Below are 21,912 nucleotides of genomic sequence, written 5' to 3' on the forward strand. Positions count from 1 at the left end.
GCAAAACACGATGCAACCTTAGAAGGCGGGTCATTGCTCTGTTCCAGAAGCCAGTTAGAGACAACAAATAAAATGGAAGATGCTTCTCTGTGGTAAAGCAGGCCTCGTATTTGAAGCGGAAGGCCTGAAAGAGGGAGGTAAGCAAAGAAAGGAAAGGCGAAGGCACGGCTCCTAGAAACCGGGTTCATTCAAACCCGGAGGACAGCAAACCCCGCCTCCCCACGCCGCCGCCTGCTCAATCGCCAAGCGCTCCGGGTGTGAGCTCTCCCTGCGGGGAGCGGCTTGGAGCCGAGGAGGCGGTGGCAGAGGTGGTTTGGGCAGCCCCGCGCGGCGGATAGGCCCAGGCAAACAACACCCATTCCCCCTCCCCCTCGCTTAGTTCAACTCCCACTCGGCCCCGGCCACGCCCTGCCGCCACCGCCCCCTCGGGCAGCTTTCCGCTCCGCAGCCAGGCCTCGGTCGGGGGCGGGAGGGTAGGCGGTGCCTCGGAGGGGCCGCCGCGGCCGCCGAAAACTACAAGGGCCGATAGGCTTTGCGGCAGCGAACCGCCCCCTTTCTCCCACCACTCAGCGCGCGTCACTAGGGCCTCAGCCAATGGGGACCGAGCCAGGGAAAAAGGGCGCCCGGGTCCGGATGCGCCTCAGGAAAGCCATGCTCCCTGCGCAGGGGCAGCGGGAAGTTCACCCGGCGCGCCAAGCCGTCGGTGGTCCGCACGTCCCCTCATCCGACCCATTCGCTTCCCTTGAGCGACAGCCCTACTTTTTCCTTTAGTGGCAATTCCGAGGGATGCTGGAGCAGGTTTTTGAGGGGAGGGCGCTGGGAAATGAGTAGGGGGCGGGATATCCTGAGACAACAAGTTTGGCTGTATGGAGGGCCTACCGGCAGCGAGCCTGAGCTAGAACGCCGAGAGAAGGAGTACCGGAGAAGCCAAAGGAGGAAAAGAAGAGCGGCTGAAAGGATAACCCCGAGAAAGGGGGTGGAGAGGAGGCGGCCCCAGCGCCCCGGCCCCCGGCAGGTCGGCGGCCAATCCGCTGGGGGAAGGGGTGGAGAGTCGGCGGCTCCGGCGGAGAGAGGCCGAGGGGGGTGGGGAGTCGGCCGGGCTCGCACCGCCCTGGCCCCGCCCCCAGCCCTCGCCGCCGCCCGCGCCGCGCGCCGCCGCTGTCAATCAAGGGCGAGTCAGCCGGGCTCGGGCGGAGAGAGGAGCTGCTACGCCACAGCCCAGCGGCGGCCATTCGCGGAAAAAGAGGCAGAGCCTGTGCCAGCTACAGCCTCCTCCGAGCCACCGCGGGCGGGCGGGACCGGCCTCTCCTCCCGCCTCGCCCCCACCCCCACCCACCTCTATCCCTGTGTCTCCGTCTGAGGGTTTGTCCTGTTAATGCGGGATGAGCGGTACGTATTCTCCACCCCCCTCGGTCTCCTTCACCGCCTCCCTCCCTCCCTCCCTCCCCAGACCCTGCTCGGTTCTCCCCCCTCCCCCGGGGCCGCTGAGATGCTTTAAGGGGAGGAGGAGAGGAAGGGAGGGTATCAGGGGGAGGGAAGGAGGGTTGTGTTTTGTCTTAATGTCTGAGAGAGAACAACCTTCTGGGTGTTGCTCTGGAGCGGATGGGTCGGGTTTCAAACCACGTTTTGTGATATCCCCCTCCTCCCTTCCCTCCTTCTCCCCCACCCCCTGCCGGTGTGCGTGGATCGCGGGTTTATGGAGATTAATGTTCGGGGGGAGGGGAAGAGGAGGAGAGGGGGAAGACGAATAATAATAATCCTAATAACCTGTTGTCGTGGGGGGGGGTTTGTTGCAGATCAGAAGAAGGAGGAGGAGGAGGAGGCGGCGGCGGCAGCAGCAGCAGCAGCGGCGATGGCTACAGAAGGAGGGAAAACCTCTGAGCCAGAGAATAACAATAAAAAACCCAAAACCTCAGGCTCCCAGGTAAAAGCAAACATATAAAAAAATTCATCACGAAACGTAAGGGGAGAGAGGGAGTTATGTCCTTTAATTGCCCAGAACTGAAGAACAGAATACAAATGTTCATCCACTCAAAGCATCTTTCTGAGAGTGAGGAAGTTAAATTGTAAATTCATAAAGATTTCACATGTTTAAGGGATAACGTTGTTTAAAATTACATCAGGAACTCAGACCAGTAGAAAACGGTGTGTATTTTCCCAAGGGCATTTTGAGTTTATGAGAATATACTTTACAAAAGTTTCTTAGAAATTTCCTTTTATTTGAACTTTATATTACAGTATCTGTTTCCTTTTTTCCTCTATCTTCTTGCTCTTGTTACTATTTCTTTTTGATTTCTGTCATTGCCTAAGTAAGTTCTGAAATGTAGAGCTGTCAAAATAAATAAATAAATAAATAAACAAACAAACAAACCCCTTCCATCTACTGGCCTCCACTAAATCCGCCCACTTTTTTTCCCCCCTCTCCTTTATCATCTCATTTTTGGGTAGGACTCTCAGCCCTCTCCTCTGGCTTTACTGGCAGCTACTTGCAGCAAAATAGGGACTCCTGGTGAAAATCAAGCAACTGGACAACAACAAATTATTATAGATCCAAGCCAAGGATTGGTGCAACTTCAAAATCAACCACAACAGCTAGAACTGGTAACAACACAACTTGCTGGAAACACTTGGCAACTTGTTGCCTCCACTCCTCCTGCTTCAAAAGAAAATAACGTTTCTCAACCAGCTTCTAGTTCATCTAGTTCTTCCAGCAGTAATAACGGGAGTGCATCTCCTACAAAAACGAAATCAGGTAATTCTTCCGCCCCTGGTCAATTTCAAGTCATACAAGTACAAAATCCGAGTGGTAGTGTCCAGTACCAAGTGATTCCACAACTTCAGACAGTGGAAGGCCAGCAGATTCAAATCAATCCAGCTAGTAGTTCATCTCTACAGGATTTGCAGGGTCAAATCCAGCTCATTTCTGCAGGTAATAATCAAGCTATACTCACAGCTGCTAACAGGACAGCTTCTGGGAATATTCTTGCTCAAAACCTGGCAAATCAGACCGTTCCAGTCCAAATTAGACCTGGTGTTTCAATACCACTGCAATTACAGACCCTTCCTGGTACTCAGGCTCAAGTTGTAACAACCCTACCAATTAACATTGGAGGAGTGACTTTAGCTTTGCCAGTGATAAACAACGTGACTGCTGGAGGAGGGACTGGACAGGTTGGCCAGCCTGCTACTACTACTGATAGTGGGACTTCCAACGGGAGTCAGTTAGTTTCCACACCCACCACTACCACCGCTTCTGCCAGTACTATGCCGGAATCTCCCTCCTCCTCCACTACCTGCACAACCACTGCTTCGACGTCTCTGACAAGCAGTGACACGTTAGTGAGCTCAGCAGACACGGGCCAGTATGCAAGCACATCAGCCAGTAGTTCTGAACGCACTATTGAAGAATCTCAAACACCTGCTGCTACTGAGTCTGAAGCGCAGAGCTCCAGTCAGCTTCAGTCTAATGGAATACAGAACACACAGGATCAATCAAATTCTCTTCAGCAGGTGCAGATTGTAGGCCAGCCTATCTTACAGCAGATCCAGATCCAACAGCCTCAGCAACAGATTATTCAGGCTATTCCGCCACAGTCATTTCAACTTCAGTCAGGGCAGACAATTCAGACCATCCAGCAGCAGCCTTTGCAGAATGTTCAACTTCAAGCAGTAAATCCGACTCAGGTGCTTATCAGGGCTCCAACTTTAACACCTTCAGGGCAAATCAGTTGGCAAACTGTACAGGTTCAGAATATTCAGAGTCTTTCAAATTTGCAAGTTCAGAATGCTGGGTTATCCCAACAATTAACCATCACCCCAGTGTCTTCAAGTGGTGGCACAACCCTTGCTCAAATTGCTCCTGTGGCTGTTGCTGGTGCCCCAATAACTTTGAATACTGCCCAGCTTGCATCAGTGCCTAACCTTCAGACAGTGAGTGTTGCCAACCTGGGTGCTGCAGGTGTTCAAGTTCAAGGAGTTCCAGTTACAATCACTAGTGTTGCAGGTAAGTTACTACAGTCTTTTCTCTGTAAGATCCTTTCATACAGTTTTTAATAAGTTACTGCTTTTCTTTGCTAACTTAGATTTGAAGATCTCTGAAATGAACATAATCACAGGGAATCTAAAATGACAGGAATGTTAACTTCCGTAACTAGTCATCGTGTGACCCATTCGCGTCTGTACGTTTTAATGTTAGATTGTAGAAGTTATATTTGTTAGACAGTTTTATAAACTTATTTTTCCATGGAGCAAAACTTCCTGATTAGAATCAAAATTGTCTTCTGTAATTTAGAGATATTTGAATACACTTGAACTCTTCAGAAAGAACTAATAAAAAAGATGTTAAAGATGTTTGTATCTTTAAAAGAAAGTAGGTTGAAAGTTGAATTAATACGTGGTTGTGAATCTATTGAAGTTTTAATTCTGCTTTGTAATAAGTCTAACTTTTTCTTCAATTGCAAGTTATTTCTCATTCAGCATCTTGTTGCTCATGCTTTTGCGTTTTTTTTACACAGTGTTGTTTTAAACTAGGTTTTGATGCAGTTTAGAGATACAGTTTTAAGTTGCAAATTGATTAATTTTTTATGTCTACTTTTCTGTTAAAACCAGCATTTTCTCAGGATTTTGTATTAGTAGTTATTCGCATATAAAATTGTATATAAATCTTATGGTTCTGTTATTTTTAGGCATTTTTTAGTGTGAAGTTGTTGAAAAGCAATTAAGAATGAAAATAGTAAAATGTCACTAACTTGAATTAATTGTAGTAAGGTCATTTTAAAAACCAATTATAAAGCAATTGTTTGTCATGTATGTAAAGAGATTTCTGAAGTATTTGCGAAACTAGACTTACTAAGTATTTTAAATTTTCTTGACTTGTCTTATTTTACCTAATACTTTTTGTTTTCTAGTAATTAAACACTTTTTACTGATTCTGATTAGGTGCAAACCTACTTGTGGTTTTCATGCCTTTGATAGTGTCAGGTCTCTAGTTAAATATTTTTATGTTGATAATATGAATGAGCACATCACTTTTTAATGACCTTTCTAGAAATAAGTTTCAGAAAAATTATGCTAAACTGCTTGTTTTACAGTTAATACCTAAAGTAGTTGTATATATTTATGATTGGAAATTGCCAAATTGAGCTCTCTGGTCAGGAAGAATAGAGATTACATGTTATATTTAGATGCCCATAACCTCTAAACCAGATCTTTCCAGTAGAATTTTCTGTGATGAAGAAGTGTTGTACATCCTATCCAGTGTGTTAGCCACTAGCCATATGCAGCTGTTGAGCATTTAAAATGTGGCTAGTGCAACTGAAGAACTGAATTTTTAATTCATTTAATTTTAATTTAAATAGACACGTGACTAGTGGCTTTTGTATTGACAGGACAGTAACCTAATCAAAGAGTATTTTGAGTGTGGTAGTTTTCCCCCTAAAATTATTGCAGGACAATTATATAAATGTTTCTCTGTATTACAGTCCATAGATTGTTTTCTTCCTGTTCTTTTCCTAAACGTTGACAGTATCTTAAGTATTTCAGAAAAATATCTGTTTTTGGTGGATTGTTTGACAGTTTGCATTATCAAAGCAAAAGTTAGTTCACTTAAATTTTGATTTGCCTATTAAGCGTTAGTTGTGAATTATGCTTAAGAGAATTGAGTAATTTATAAGTTAGGTCAGGAATAGTCAATTCTTCTGTACTCTCATTGGTATCAGTTACAGCTCCTTGTCTATTATGAGGGTGAGTCATTGATACTAAGAGTATGATCTTCTGACGACCTAACTCAGATTTATTTGCATGTTGTATTATTATGAATGCAGCATCCACTTTCTGGAGCTATAACTTTTGGGGGTGTGGTCATGGAATTTGCCTATCACATAAACTTTCCAGGTCATTCTAAATTCTCGTTGAAATTTGAGAACCAAGGATCTAATCATTACTAGTGAGCCATAAAGCAAAATATGGAAGCAGATGGGTGTTGGACCTAGTTCATGTATGCCTCAAAGAATGGATTTTAATGACAAAAAGAATTTACAGTTTTTATTTCACAAGCATGTATTGACTAGCCACATGCTGAGTACTCCCAATAGGTATGTTTAGTCTTCCATTTTCTGGGTTTTTTGGTGTTTTTTTTTTTTTAAGAGTTTACATGATTTGAATGTCACTTAAGCGTATAAGGAAATTTAAACTTTATGTAGTTGGATTTTTTTCTCTTGAAACCAAAGATTTTAAATTTTGTTGATGTTGAAGAGTTTATGTTCAAATAGATATGCTCAATCATTTTAAGAAGATAACCATGTTACAAAGATCAGAAATGTACCAATTTTTGCAAGTCAGTGCAGTTCATCTGAGACTAGTTCATAGATTTTTACTTTATTTTTTTACTATAGTAGGTGCTTGCCAAATGTTTGCTGAATTAAGGCATAGAAGGTGATGGAAAAGACAGCAGTTTGGAATTGGGAGCAAGGCCTGGAGTGGTTTTAATGAAGCTGGTGAAATGGCTTTATTTTCATTAATGTCTTTTGGCTTTGAGTTTTTAAGACATCAACAGTAGACACCAGGTGCTTTACTCTCTCTACAAGAGGGAGAATGAGCAAAAAGTACCCACATATCCCTTTTATAAATGAGTCCTGTAAGTTCTGGTCTGTTACTTTGTGTCCCCATTTACTTTTTGTTACTTTTTGACTGTTTCATATATCTATTTCCTTCCCCCAAATAGTATTGATTTTGTTTAATTTGTGGGGAAAATTTTTGCTCTAAATATTCATGACAGTTTTTACGAGGCTTGAAAAAATTTCTTAAAACAATTTTTTTTTAATGTTTTATTTATTTTTGAGAGAGAGAGAGCAGGGGAGGGGCAGAGAGAGATGGAGACACAGAGCCCGTCGCAGGGCTTGAACTCATAAACTGCAAGATAATGACCTGAGCTGAAGCTGGATGCTTGACTGACTGAGCTACACAGGTGTCCCTTGAAAAAATTCTTAATAGTTGGCTTTGACAAAATGCAATGACTCAGTCAATACCCAGGGGCTAAAAGTTATCTGCCATCCATCCTCATGTCACTCTTGGAGATATGGGAAGGTTCTAGATGATACGGATAGGAAAAAAATTGGATAAGGTAGATAAAATGAAACTAGTTCTTGAGGCTAGGGAGCTTCATACTTGATTTTATGAAAAGAGAATGTTAGTGACAACTTAGGGGGAATCTCTTGCCATGGTATTGAATTCGACATAATGTGTTTCTGTGGTTTGGTCTCTCCTCTCAGAATCTTGACTTTCCAGGCTGAGTATCTAGCATTTAATTAGTTGGAATTATAGTAGGAACTAAGTACATGTTGCCCTTACATACTTATATACTTTGTTTCCTTGTTGGATTATGAGTTTGACTTTGACTGAAGGAAAAGCAGAAATCCCTTTTAAAGAGCACAGGTAACGAATCATTTTTCTGGTTTAAGAACGTCCTTTAACTAAGTGAGGAAAGTAAGATTTTTGTTCTAAAAGGACTACCAGTTTGCACAGTGTGCTCAGGTAGCCAAAGAGCCCTAGGTAAAATGAACATTAGGAGTTACACCTTCTTAAACAATTTAGAACATGTAGGGACCATTGATACCTAAATCTGTAATTAACTTGCATTGGCTAGTGACTTTCTTTGGTTTTGGCCTTAATTGGCCAAAGAACCTGTGTTTGCTTGATGGATGGATATTTCTTGGCAATGTTAGTGGTAATTAACATTTTAAGGCTAATACACAAAGGAAGTTCAAACTTGAAGATAAGATGTTGCTGGCCCTTTAAGAACTTGACTCTCCAACCTTCCTTTACCTTTTTGGATTTAACGTATGAAACCTGGGGATCATCAATGGGAAGGCCAGTTCTTCATAATTAGGGAAAATGGGGGCCAAAGAAAAGAATTGATTTATATATATTTAATTTGGAAACTTAATCTAGTACAACTTTTTTTTTAATGTTTATTTATTTTGAGAGAGAGAGAATGTAGGGACAGGGGGAGTTGGCAGAGAGAGAGAGAGAGAGAGAGAGAGAGGAAGAGAAGAGAAGAGAAGAGAAGAGAAGAGAAGAGAAGAGAAGAGAAGACGAGAGAAGAAGAGAGAATCCTAAGCAGGCTCAGCACTTGTCAGGGCAGAGCCCAAAGTGGGGCTCCATCCCACAACCCTGAGATCGTGACCTGAGCCAAACTTAAGAGTCAGTTGTTTAAGCCACTGAGTCACTCAGGTACCCACACCATACTTTTTTATAGAGGTACTAAAAGTAGAAATTGACTTGAAGTTTAATACTAATATTTCTTTTGCTATTCTATTAATTTGGATTTTCTTAGTAGGCATCTTAATCTATACATGTGTTATACTTGTATACGGATTTATAAACATGTATACATATTTGTGTGTAGAGCTATACATATGCCTGCTGTGTTTGGTTGTTAATTTTTGGGGGTTTTTTTTGTTTTGTTTTTTTTTTTAGAAAGTCAGGTTTGCTTTTCTAATTTTATTTCTCTAAAATCTTCTAGTACTGTTTGTTACATGTAGAATTCATTATGAAGAACTTACATCTTGTACCCTGTACAAGTGATTTCGGTTCTGAATTACCAAGTTGATTTTACCCATTAGATAACATATAGCATGACCTTTAAGATTTGTTGATGATGACATAACAACATCATTGCCAATTTTTAAGTTCTTCATGGAAGATGAAAAGGTATCCAGTGTAGAGCCGCATTAATTTTTAAAAGGGCATCTTTTAGGATATTTCAGAATAGAGGGGGGTGCAAGGGAAGATAGAGTTTTAATTATCTTTTTTTTTTTTAATTTTTGTAACGTTTATTTATTTTTGAGAGAGAGAGAGACAGAGAGACAGAGCATGATGGAGGAGGGGCAGAAAGAGAAGGAGACACAGAATCCGAAGCAGACTGCAGGCTCCGAGCTGTCAGCACAGAGCCTGATGCGGGGCTCCAACTCACAGACTATGAGATCATGACCTGAGCCAAAGTCAGATGCCCAACTGACTGAGCCACCCAGGCACCCCAATTATCTCCTTTTTGAATCTGAATCAGGAAACCTATAATAAGTCATACTTAAGGAATATTGGAGTAGGCATAAAAGCAAGTTGAAGAGAAGGAAAAGGAGGCTTGATTAAGAAAGAAGATAGGGGGAAAGTGCTATACATAGATCTCATAGAAATAACATAGATTTACAAGATGGTAGAATTTTAGTTTGAAAGGATCTTTGATGTTATTGCTTACCAGTTGTAGCCATTGGATATCACTGCTAAAGTCTATTTATAAAGGGATTTTGTATTTTTCTGTTACAGGTGAAAGCAGAAATAGGCTTTCAGAAGTTTCACAGTCCTACATTAAGTATTTGGGGATGACATAGTAAGAATTGACAGTGAAAGGGGGAACCTGGCCTGATACCAAACCATACTTTTATGTGGGCTTTTCTGTACTCTCTTGATTTAGTTGCAATTGGATGTTCATAATGCCTGTCAGTTTGCTACCTAATAAATGAGCAGATTGTGGCAAAGGGAAACCTGTTGAACCACAAATTGCTTATGTATGTGTGTGGTGAGATAAAGGTTTAATGAAACCATAATTAAGGTAACTTAAAGATAATTGAGCATCTCTCCCCTACCCTCACTCCTTAGTGGTATTTTAGAAATGAGGAAACTGAAGCCCAGAAAAGTTGAATGACTTTCTTGTACTTTTGGGCAAAGTGAGCACTAGAATCTTGACTGCTGCTCTAGTTGTCTTTCTGCTCTATTGCTGGCTTTGTTATTCAAATCTTTTGCTAGTGAGTAAATATAGTTGAAGTTTAGGGACCAGAGATGGAGAGTATCTAGCTTGACTTTGTGTTCTCCCAGATAGGTTTTGTCTGTTGTCACTGGATATTCAGCTTTAGTATACTGAATAGAGTGTTGGTAAAAAGCACAATTCTGTAGGTTGCCTTGTTAATGAGCTTAATGTTGGAATTTTAGTCGCATTGTTTTGTACTTTCTTGAAAGAGCAAATTCAGAACTAAAGAGATTGGTAAACTGTATATGTAGGTTAATCAAATCCTCAGGCTGTCAAGCTACTGTATCGATTTAAAAACAAATTTTTTTTTTAGTATATTTATTTTGAGAGAGAGAGAGAGAGAGGGAGAGCACAAGCAGGGGAGGGGCAGAGAGAAGGAGAGACAGAATCCCAAGCAGACTCCACACCATCAGCACAGAGACCAATGCTGGGGGCTCAAACTCATGAACCCAAGATCATGACCTGAGCTGAGCTTAGAGTCGGATGCTTAACCGACTGGGCCACCCAGGTGCCTCTGTTTTTGTTTTTTGTTTTTTTTTTTTTTAAATGAGACTTGTGGAGGAATAAAACAAACATTTATTGTTTACCTTAGAGCTTGTTAGGTGCTAGGTTAGGTATTTTATATTATTTCATTAAAATCCTCAATATCTTTGTAAGCTGGTCTGATTGTGCCCATTTTACAGATAGCCTCATGAGTTTTAATTTCTTTAAGAAAATTTGCCATCCAGGGTGCCTGGGTGGCTCAGTAGGTTAAGTGTCCAACTTTGCTTTAGGTCATGATCTTCTTTTCCTGGGTTCCGGCCTGTGTCAGGCTCTGTGCTGACAGTTCAGAGCCTGGAGCCTGCTTCAGATTCTGTCTCTCTCTCTGCCCCTCCCACACTGGCACTTTGTCTCTCTCTCTCTCTCTCTCTCTCTCTCTCTCTCTCACTCACTCTGTTTCCCACAAATAAATAAACATTAAAAAAAAAAAACAAAAAACCAAAAAGAAAAAATTTGCCCTAGTGGTAGAGCCATGATTTAAAATCATCTATTGGTTCCGAGTCTTTTGTTTAGGAGACATAAGATAAAAGGATATGTTCAGAGGTGAAGGCTATTTTTTTATCCTTTTGTATCTGTAGGTAAACTTAAGACCTGTAAAGGGTAAGTGGTTTTGAAAATTGAAATGCTGACTCTGCAGTTAAAGTTTCTTCTAGCTCTAACATTCTGTAGCACGGACAGATAATTATGACTAAAAGTAGTAAAAGAAATGGTGAATAGAAACTAGTGTGGCTGTGTGGAGACCTTGTTGTTAAACTCCGATTTTAAAATAGTATACGTGGAAGGTAGAAGGAAGGACAAAGGATTCAGAATGAAAACAAAGAGGGGCACCTGGGTGGCTCAGTTGGTTAAGTGTCCAGCTTCAGCTCAGGTCATGATCTTGTGGTTCGTGGGTTCAAGCCCTGCGTCGGGCTCTGTGCTGACAGCTCAGAACCTGGAGCCTGTTTTGGATTCTGTGTCTCCCTCGCTTACACTCTGCCTCTCTCTCTCTCTCTCTCTCTCTCTCTCTTTCTCTTTCTCTTTCAAAATTATGTAAATAAACATTAAAAGAAAAGAATGAAAACAAAGAGCAGCTTGACATTTTAAGAATAATGTCGGGAAAGCAGAAACTCATAATAAAGTAGGCTTTTAAAATAATTTTAAACAACTTGTAAGGCTTCAGATCACAGCAAAAGACGCGTATTGCCTGAGCAAAATGATGTAATATGGAGAAAAGACAGCTGCTGGGCTGTGCTTCTGTCAACCAGCAAGAAAAATTCAGTTCCAGCTAAAATAACTGGACCTGTATTCACTGAGATTATTTGTGCAAAGTTAGTGAGTAGATAAGGGACATTTGTTTGCTTTTTGGAAGTTAGAATGATCCAGATAAATGCCATCCTAGGATCAGAAGGAACTTTCAAATTCAGTTTCAGGCCAGTATCAGTAACTTAAAAATTATGCACATGGAAAAATTGAGCATGAATAAGCACCTCACTGTTTGAAAACATTCTATAGTGCAAACAGATGAGTTTGATAACATCTTTAACAAAGGCCCTGAGTGAATTATCCAGTAGTTGGCTTCTGAGCATTTAAAAAAGAATTCAGGGATCATGGGGAACCCATATGGCTTCACTAAGAAACTAGGTTTATGTATTCTTTTGCTAAGGTTTTCAGATGAGTATAGAAAAGAAATAATGCTGCCACAATATATTTTGATTTCAGCATTGATAGTCATGATGTCTTTAAAGGCTCATTCATACCTGGTTTCTCAATTGTATGAGAAATGATTGTCTATTTCAGTAGACGTCCTTGGTATTATGGCATAGGTTTCTATCCTTGATACAATCCTGTTAAGTATTTTTTTCAAATACTGTACTGAAGGATGGCCTATTTAATTAAAGATGAGGCAAAGCTGGGAGACTTTGCTAATAATTACGATGGGGATAGACTTGAGATTCGAACTGATCTTAATAGTCTGGAATGCTGGGTCAGAATTAGCAAGATAAATACAACAGATCCTCTGTTTAAAAGGGTAGGGGAAATTGTGTACCTACAAGATGAAAAACCTAGGTTGACTGCAGGACATGTGAAGGTGATTTGGGATTTATTGGCTTGATATGAATCAAGAGTAGAGTAAAGCTCCTCCTTTACTTGGTGTTTGTCAGACCATTTCTGCAATATTGTGTGCTTTGCTAGTTGTGGCACATTTTAAATGGACACTGACAAACTGGCAAGCGTATCAGAAGGGATTCCTGGAATGCAGAGTGCGGAAAACATTTCACACTAGCAATCATTGAAGAGTGGGGGGTTTTATTGTTAAAACAAGAGGAACTGTGACTGCTGTCTTTCGATATAGGAAAAGTTTTTTTTGTTGTTGTTTTTTAATCTGTTTTGTTTGACCCTTGGAAATCAATAGAAGAATATGTCTATATACACAAGTGGACTAGTGCTGTAAAGTAATGGAATGGTTTGTTTCATGAAGTAGTGACCTTCCTGTATTAAAGGCTGGATGTCCATGTCAGAGATAGTGCAGAATGTAGAAGAATTTCTTGCATGGGAAGTTTGATTAGGTAAACTGCAAGTCTTCTAAAATTGAAGATTCTATGAATATTTGATTATGTGGTCCTATTCTGGGTACTTCCATCCAGCATATGGTGAGAATTCTCTGGAAGTCTTAGTTAAACTTACATGACTGACCAAGTATTTAAGGATTTTAGAGGGTGGGGGTTGAGGGTCACATTTATCATTTTTCTTATTACAGAGGGAGTATAATTAAGGTGAATTCTCTTAAGCAATAAATATAATATTTTACTTCATAAATAGATTTCTGTTCTTCATTGTTAGACTTACTGCACTCTAAGATGTTTTTCTGTTATTTGCACTTTTATTTGGTGACCACAAAGCATTAGTATTTTAAACATGTACTTTGTCGTCCAACATTGAAGTTGTAGTTAGGATATTTCATCTCAGTAGCTCTTTAGCCATGTTTAGTCATGTTTCTGATACTGTCACTTTAGTACCAACAATGTGATTACTTTAGTGGAATTGGAGAGCATTTGGAAAATTAGGATCCTAATAAAGTTCAAACTCTGGATGCACTTACAACTTCGAATTTATTAATTTACCCAATGGAGTGAACAGATCCAGTAGGTCTTTCTTTTTGGCTCAGAATATCTAGCACATAGGTGTTTAAAAAAAAAAAAAAAAAGATTCAGGGGTACTTGGGTGGCTCAGTCGATTAAAACATCCGACTTCGGTTCAGGTCATGATCTCGTGGTCTGTGAGTTTGAGCCCGTTGTGGGGCTCTGTGCTGACAGCTCGGAGCCTGGAGCCTGCTTTGGATTCTGCGTCTCCCTCTCTCTCTGCCCCTCACCCTGCTCATGCTCTGTCTCTCTCGCTCTCAAAAATAAATAAACATAAGAAAAAATTTTTAAAAATTATGCAGAAAATACTAAATCCATCAGGCAAGATCACTGTGCGTTGAAATATTTTCACGTCAAGATAAAATCACAGTTTTCCACAACCCATTGCTAAAATAAAGAGGAAAAAGACTTCAAAAAAATTATTTGAGACTTGAGACTCTTTTAAATAGAGAAAGTGTTACTTGAGATATGAAGGTTCTCTTTTCCTTAGGTACAATAATAAAGTTAGGAGTAGCGATTATCTGTTTCATGAGTGGTGTGGTGTAAGTAGTAGTTTTATTGCTGCAGACATCAGTACTGAGAGGCTTCCTAGAGCACAGGTATTTTGTGTTCCAGGTGCTATTCAGGTGTGGCCCAAAGAGGAGACACAGGAGAGGCACAGGAAAAAAAGTTTATTATGCTCACATGTCCTAGAGAGACTGTCACTGTACACTGAGAGGGGATCACACGGGAGGGGAGACCAAGGGAGCTGGCTCAGCCAAACAGGTGGGGAGCAGAGAGAGCGAGGACCCATGGGCAGATGCTTTTCTTGGGTGGTCAGGATGGAGTACATAAGAAAAGGCATGAGGGCATTTCATCTAAATGTTACTAGGTCCCAGTCAGGGGAAGGTAGGAAGGGAAACTCAAGGCAGGGGCCACCCCCTTATCACCCTGCCTGGGCAGGGTGCTCACAGCCTGCTTGAGGAGATGTGCAGGCAGCAGGAAAACATTTTAAAATTTATAATACAACAGGACCAAGAATTAGAACTCTCACATTTTTGCTTGGGTGCTGCTCCCCATTAGCTTTTCCATCCTGGACAAACATGTTATAATTGGAGTTTTGTTCCTTTTCTCATTTGTAAAACGGTCGTATTAATTCCTTCGCTTTTTACCTGGTAGAGTTGCAAAGATAAGATGACATAATAGGTACAAAAAAGCTTAACTATTATGAAGAAAACTATACCGTTGACCCTTAAACAGCATCCGGCTTAGAAGTGCTGACCCCACACAGTCGAAAATTTGCATATAACTTTTGACTCCCCCACAACTTAACTACTGATAACCTACTGTTGAGTGGAAGACTTAGTTACAACATCAACAGAGTCACTTAACACATATTTTTTATGTTGTATGTATGATATACTGTATTCTTAAGCCAGAGAAAATGTTATTAAGAAAATCATAAGGAAGAGAAAATACATTTATAGTGCTGAATTTATTGAAAACATCTGCGTGTAAGTGGACTCGTGCAGTTTAAATCCATGTCGTTCAAGGGTCAACTATATATGAAAGTTGGAAGTTGCTAAAGTCTCTATTCTCATCCACTTGAATGTGAAGTAGTAAAGTGGGAGAATGAGTAGTTTTTGATACGGATATTAGCTGGAGTTAAATATCAGATGCAGATAAGAAAGTTGTATAAAAGGAATATCAGAAACCTTTGCAGTGCAACTAAGGATGGAGAGAGGTGTATCTATAGGTGGAAAAAAAAGCAGTATGTTAATTGTATGAGATCTAAGTGCTGCATGCTCAGTCTGTGTTAGACTCCGAAAGTATTCACCTGTCTTAAAAGGATGCTCATGTTGGGGAGGTGAGGCTTACATTCATGAAACAATTACAGGGCAATTTACAGTTGCATATGAGAGTTTATCCTTCAATACTAGGTTTTGAGATCTGGAAAACAAGTTTTGAGAGCTCAGAGACAAGTGAAATCAGTGGATTGGAGTAAACGAGGAAGGCTTTCGGTGTTGAAGATAGGTCTTGAACCAGGCCTCGAAGATTGGTTTGGAAAGTGGACGTTTGAGACTGACGATAGAGAAGTGAAGACAGAGGTGTCTTGAGCCAAGCGGCTGAACTTGAAAAGCATAAAGCGCTCACATGGAGGCGTGTGGCTAACACGGCGTGTGGCTAACACAGCGAGTGGCATTCCCTCATCTGTGCTCCATCCGTCTGTGCTCCATCGCAGCCAGCCGTCTCACAGAGAGGCTCAAGGTATGCCACGTGAGCAGCCTGCCACCTCTGCTTCAGAGAAGTTGTGTGTTTGTTGGACTGTTTCCTAACATTTAGTTGAAGAAGGGACTCTGCCAAAATAATACTAAAAGTTAGTTTCAAAAACGTGAATCTTCTAGGTGAAAGCGATTGAATGGAAAGATTTAGGAAGCAAATGATACTATTAAAGTGTTTCTCTCTAGGTGAAAGTGTGGAAAAGTTAGGAGCCCAGGAGAAAGTACGTCGTTGGGGTAATTTAGTCATGAATTCACAGTGGCCTTTAGAAGGACTGTGGCAGTGAAGTTGCTTAATACAAAACACAGGTTGTCAAACTTCCCTTTAGTACAGAGAATGTTGACCTGAAAGAAGTGGTAACAGGTTAGGTAAAAACATCAGATTTGCTGGTTCTTTTTCTCTGTTCTGTATCAAGTATCGTAATAGGCATTGAGAAACTGAAGATGAAGTGAGACATGTTTGATGCTCTCACAGAATATATGATCTCTTGCAGGGACATACTGTATTTTATTTCTTTGCTGCCAAAACATACTTTTTTTTTTTTTTTAACATTTCAACGTCTTCAAAATTGAAATGTACCTTACAGTCAAAGGCATGTTATAATTAGTGGAATCTTTTTTTCCTTACAATCCCTGCATCTTAGAGACAATAGAATATGATGAATATATAGTTAATTTAATTACAACATGGCATTTGGCTAATAAAGGCTATGAGTGAGGTTGTAGAAGCCCACAGGAAAGAAACACTAGTTCTGCTTTCTTCTAGGGTTCTGGAAATGTTTTTATGGAGAGGGTTATAACTGAGCTGGGCCCTAATGGATTACTAAAATTTTGCCAGGTCAGGTTGAGGAGGGCCATTGTAGGTTATGTTGGATTTTACATGCAGTTTGGAAATTGATTTAAGGAGTTTTCTACAAATGTTGCAAACTTCAGACTGGGATCAAGAAATGTTAACATACATAAAGTTGAATTGTAAACTTCCTGTGGGCAGAAGCTGTGTCTTATATGGTATTTTTCTGCTTACGTATTGATGGATATCGTTTGGTACATTAAAATCCTGATACTAAACTAGGGGGAAGGAGAACTTTGATTTTATAGGAGAATGAGATCGATAGGTCCTTGGAATAGATTCAAGATGCATACTTAAAAAAGGAACAAGAGAGTTACGATCATAAAAGGAAAAGTGGTTAGTAAAATGAAACAAAAGGAACTCACATCTGATTGTTTCCTGTGTTTTGGTAGACAATTGCAGGTGAGAATCTTAGCAATGAGGGCAGTTTTGAGGAGAATCCAAAAGTGCTTACAGTTTACGGGTTGTTTCTGTCCCCCTGAATTTATTATGTTCCTCTGAATTAATAATACGGCCAGAGAGAGTTTAGTACAGTTCTGTAAATAATGAGTCAAGTCACCATAGCTTTTTGTTCACAGAAGCGGAGCTGCTTTTGCACAGGAGTATAGGAACCAGATAGTGATCTGTGCTGTGGTAAGTGGGTACCTATGCCTGGCGTGGGAGTGGGAGAGGGGGCGGAAAATCCTTGTTTCGTTGTAGTTGAGGATGTCTAGGCCAACGAGTTCAGGAAGAAGAGGGAAGAAGAAAAGGGTAGATGCAGATGATGACAAATACTAATTGAATTTATATAGGAGAAATGCTTCTACTTAAAGTGGTTTTTAAATCTTCTGCATTTTCCCTTATATTTAAATCTACATATGAACCAATTGGAGACGTTAACATTCGACAGATTATTTGTCATAAATACTACAAATTATGATAATGTGCTTGTTGAAGCAGTAATATGATTTTATCATAGTTGTGATTTAATTAATGAAGTTTTATAAAGTTAAATCTCATTGAATTTTTATTTCTAGAATTTCTGTCATCTTTTGTTCTCATTGGCAGGATGTCAGTACCTATATTGATTTTAATGGTAGGGCAGGTAAATGGTTCTGGTAACCTCTTGATAGGCTTTCATCCATTTCATGGCTTCTCTGCTGGGAGCCTATATTCCTAAATTCAGCAATCAGGTACTCAGCGTCTTTATTGTGAGGCTTGATGTGTTCCTTATAAAATAACATGGGACTGAACTCCCTCTTCCGTAGTGTTCTAATGGGGAACGAAATTAATTTAGTGTTCTTTTATGAATGAATTAAGTAAAAGGGTTCTTAACTCCTATGCTTGTTTTATATTTCGGGTCACATTTACTGCATATTTATAGTGTGCCAGATACTGTATCCTACACTTGATAATATTGACTCATTTACTCTTCAGAACACCCTATAAAGTTAAGCATTCTGGTCAGGTGCAAAACCTAACGCCTAGAGTGGTACAAACTTGCCCAAGGTCACAAAATCCAGACACAGTTTGTCTCTAGGACCTTGCACTTTGTCCATTACCACTTAAATTGTCTCTCACTGTATATGCTCTTTGTGCTACAGTGTGTGTTTCCTGTGATCATTTGTGGAATTCGTTCATTGTTTTTTGTGTATCAGACACTGCTTAAATATTATATATATATTAACCCTTTTAATTTTTGCAATTCTTTGAAGAAGGTAATGATGGTGACCTCGGTTGATAAAATGGGAAACCAAGGCCATCAGAAGTTAATATCTTGGCCGAGGTCATACAGCCAATATGTTAGACAGCTAGTAAGTGAAAGTACTTTTTATAAGGCTGCTCTGGGTGAACAGGACTATCACCTACCTTTCCAGCTAAGTAATACTATTGTAAGTAATTTGTTGTAATTATTGTAGTGTATTCAGTAAGGCATTGATGTCTGTATAGCTGAGCAGTCTACTCTTCTTCTTCCTTTCGAGACACAGGGCATAAATGCCATAAAGAGGATTAGAATAAAAAAAGATTGTATTACTTTGTGTATCCTATGTTGATTGGGAATTTGAGGCCAGCAAAGACATTTCCTTCATTAAATATATGTGTACCATAAATCAATTTTGAGTGAATTTTTAAAGACAGAGTCTAAGAATATAAGCCATAGAGGAGTCTTATATTTCATTTTCATTAATATTTATAATACAGTAATATTAATATTTAATATATTGGTAATATTAATATGTAACAATATAAATATATCATGCATTATTAAATATAATCAGTATATGGTAATTAATATTTATACTAATTTAATGTTATTTATATTATGCTGATACAAAAACTAATAAAAATATCAGGTATGTAAAAAAGTGTATGCTTTATGAAGTCTATATTTCATGAGTTGCTTTTTTTTTCTAATTTTTTTTTAATGTTTATTTTTGAGACACAGAGAGACAGAGCTGAACGGGGGAGGGTCAGAGAGAGAGGGAGACACAGAATCTGAAACAGGCTCCAGGCTCTGAGCTGTCAGCACAGAGCCTGACGTGGGGCTCGAACTCACAGACCGTGAGATCATGACCTGAGCTGAAGTCAGATGCTTAACCAACTGAGCCACCCAGGTGCCCCTCATGAGTTGCTTCTTGATCAGCATGTGACATGTCAATAGACAGGAATTTACTTCCTGCAGGAAATACTAAGAAATGACTTTAAGAAAACCCCAAAACAATAAGAATTATATGTATAGAATTTATGTAAATTAGATAATTCTCTTGTTATTTTCATGTATTAGTTCATTTGACAGGGATGGTGCTTTAACTTTATTATTGTTGTCTAGTGGATAAATACTAAGAAATATTCAAATATCTGCCATTGTATACCAGACATTGTTCTAGATAGTGGGGAACCAAAGTAGACACGTTCTGTAATCATGGGTCCTCTACTTTATTATAGGTGAGTTCTTTTTTTATCTCAGTCTTAGATTATTCCTATTTTTTTTTAAGTTTATTTATTTCTTTTGAGAGAGAGTGCATGCATGCCCTTGCACATGAAGGGCAGAGAGGGAGAGAGAGAATCCCAAGGGCATAGCCTGACAAGGGGCTCGTTCTCAAATCAAGAGTTGGATGCTTAATTGACTGAGCCACCCAGGTGCCCCAGATTATTGCTATTTTTAATAGATGAGGAAAGGAAAGGTTAAGTAATTTGCCCAGTGTTACAGAATTAATACATGGGTATGTTGGGGAAAGAACTCAGATTCCATCTGGCTTCAAAATTCTTACTCCTTGGCACTGGGATTCATTCATTCAGTCACTCATTTTACAGAGCGAGAGAGCATGAGCAGGGGCAGAGAGAGAGAGAGAGAGAGAGAATTTTCAAGTCTGCTCCATGCTCAGCATAAAGCCTGACATGGGGCTTGATTCCATGACCCTGGGAACATAATCTGAGCTGAATTCAAGAAGTCAAGACACTTAACTGACTGAGCCACCCAGGCACCCTGGGTAAATTACTTTCTATGAAAAGTTTTTAAAAGGTTTTTTTTTTTTTTTCCCCATTTTTAAAGTAACCAATTATCAAAGAAAATTAAAGATCAATTTACATTTTACAAGAGATTGATAGACCAGAGTAAATTTATAGTATACGAGAATGGGGTAAGTTTATAGTCTCTATATTTTGAAAGGATGTGATTGAGTTCATTTTGTCTATAAGTTTGTGTGTGTATGCATTTACATATATATATTTAATCATTATAAACATCGAGAAAAAACTTGAGATTATATTCTCCGTTTGTGGACCTATTCGTCACCTTCCTTGTTCTTTCATCATTATCCTTCAAGTCTACCAACTCATTTTGGGGTAATTCGGAAAAAAATAACATACTTCCTCCCACTCTCCCACCCTTATCCCAAGTCACAAAGAAAACTTGATTGTTGAAATCATAGTGTTCACAGCTTTCATTGTGCTTTTGAAAAGATTCTTTGGTGGCTATCTGAACAGGTAGTGATAACTATGTATAATTTTCAAACTGGAAGGCAAACATGTTTTATTCCATAAGCAGTTTGATGAGCAGAGGTAACCATGATATATTTAGCAAAAGAGCTCTGTTGCTGGGTAGCAGGTTAACTCTGCCACTAAATAGTTGTGTCACCTTTGGGATTGGAGGTCTTGGTATTTTCCTTTTGTTACAATAAAATGTTTGTGAATGTATTTTGTAAAGTGAAATATTTGAGATATTTTTTAGTGTTTAAAATTGCATAATTTTAAGCACAAGTTTGTGGAAACCAAATTGAACTTAAATTTTATTTCAGTGAGCCAAGAGGAAAACTCAGGGAAAATACCATTTACCAGTGTTTCTAGTTTTTAAGTCAAGTTGATTACTTTGGGGAGTAAAACTGAATGAGATATGTCAGTATCTCCATCTTCATCTGCTGGAACTTTGTTTTTGTTTTGGCAAATTTTCGAGGCCACATCTAATACTGAGTCTAACGCTCTTGTCCTTTGAAGGTCAGTCATCTATCTAAGTTTGAGTTATTAGTAAGGATTTACAGAATTTTTAGAAAATGATTCACCACCATCCTTTTAAACTAAGCACATGCCTAGCCTTTAGCAACAGCAAAAATGAGGGCCAGGCCCCTAAACCCTTGAGCATTCAGATTGCCATCTGGGAGCTCATTTGACTACTCAAAATGCCCTTGCCAGTGGGTATAGATATGGAAGATGCCTGGTCAAAGACCAGCTGCCCTTTAAGCCAGGGAGTATGCTTGCTTAGGTCTGAGCCTCTCTAGCTAACAAGCAGCAGAGATTAGCCCTGTGAGAATTCATGTTGCAGCTACAGTGACTTCACAGAGAGCTCTTTAATCCATTAGCTCCTAACCTTCCCAAAAGCTAGGTTCTGATCTTCAGACCAACAATTTCACCACAGTCCTTGTTGCCTTCTTGCTCTCCAACTTAACAGTAATCATCCCAACCTACCTATTTTATTACCTTACTACCTCATGACTTAGATGCCTGCACCAGGGACAATAAAGTAAAATCTAGAAATATAGAAGTAGAAGAGTTAGGTGGATCTTTGAATATCTTGGCTTCAAAGGAGAAAACTTGTTACTGCTTATTCTAGAAGATGAAGCATATGACAGCTGATTTGTAGACCAAAGATGTCTCATGAGAGCAGTAGGATCTTCATCTGCTGGAACTTTAGAATTTTAAGCTTGAAAGTATTATAGCAGGGAGAACGCCATTTTCAGCATCACAACTACCGGCGCATGGAGTTTAATAAGAGGTTCCAGTTGTTACCTTGGGAAGAAAGTACTACTTGAAATGCTGGATTGTACTAATGTCAAGATGCTTTTGTAGAATGTCATCTGTGATGATTTT

The 21,912-nt window shown here is 39.7% G+C and overlaps 1 protein-coding gene across 4 annotated transcripts in view; it reads left to right on the forward strand.

The window, feature by feature from the left end:
- The first annotated feature begins 1,187 nt into the window (after positions 1 to 1,187).
- SP4 (Sp4 transcription factor) overlaps positions 1,188 to 21,912 on the forward strand; it is an 82,662-nt gene continuing 61,937 nt past the window's right edge. For 2 of the 4 annotated variants that reach the window (XM_019443571.2, XM_053896955.1), the window contains exons 1-3: positions 1,188 to 1,389; positions 1,797 to 1,924; positions 2,449 to 4,003. In XM_019443571.2, the coding sequence (XP_019299116.1) occupies positions 1,383 to 1,389; positions 1,797 to 1,924; positions 2,449 to 4,003 (1,690 nt within the window). In that variant the 5' untranslated portion in view covers positions 1,188 to 1,382. The remainder of the gene's footprint in view (positions 1,390 to 1,796; positions 1,925 to 2,448; positions 4,004 to 21,912) is intronic. The other 2 variants (XM_053896954.1, XM_019443567.2) reach the window with 2 other exon arrangements.

Source organism: Panthera pardus, unplaced genomic scaffold, assembly GCF_024362965.1.
Source record: "Panthera pardus isolate Hobbes unplaced genomic scaffold, ASM2436296v1 HiC_scaffold_8, whole genome shotgun sequence".
Classification (NCBI taxonomy): Eukaryota; Metazoa; Chordata; class Mammalia; order Carnivora; family Felidae; genus Panthera; species Panthera pardus.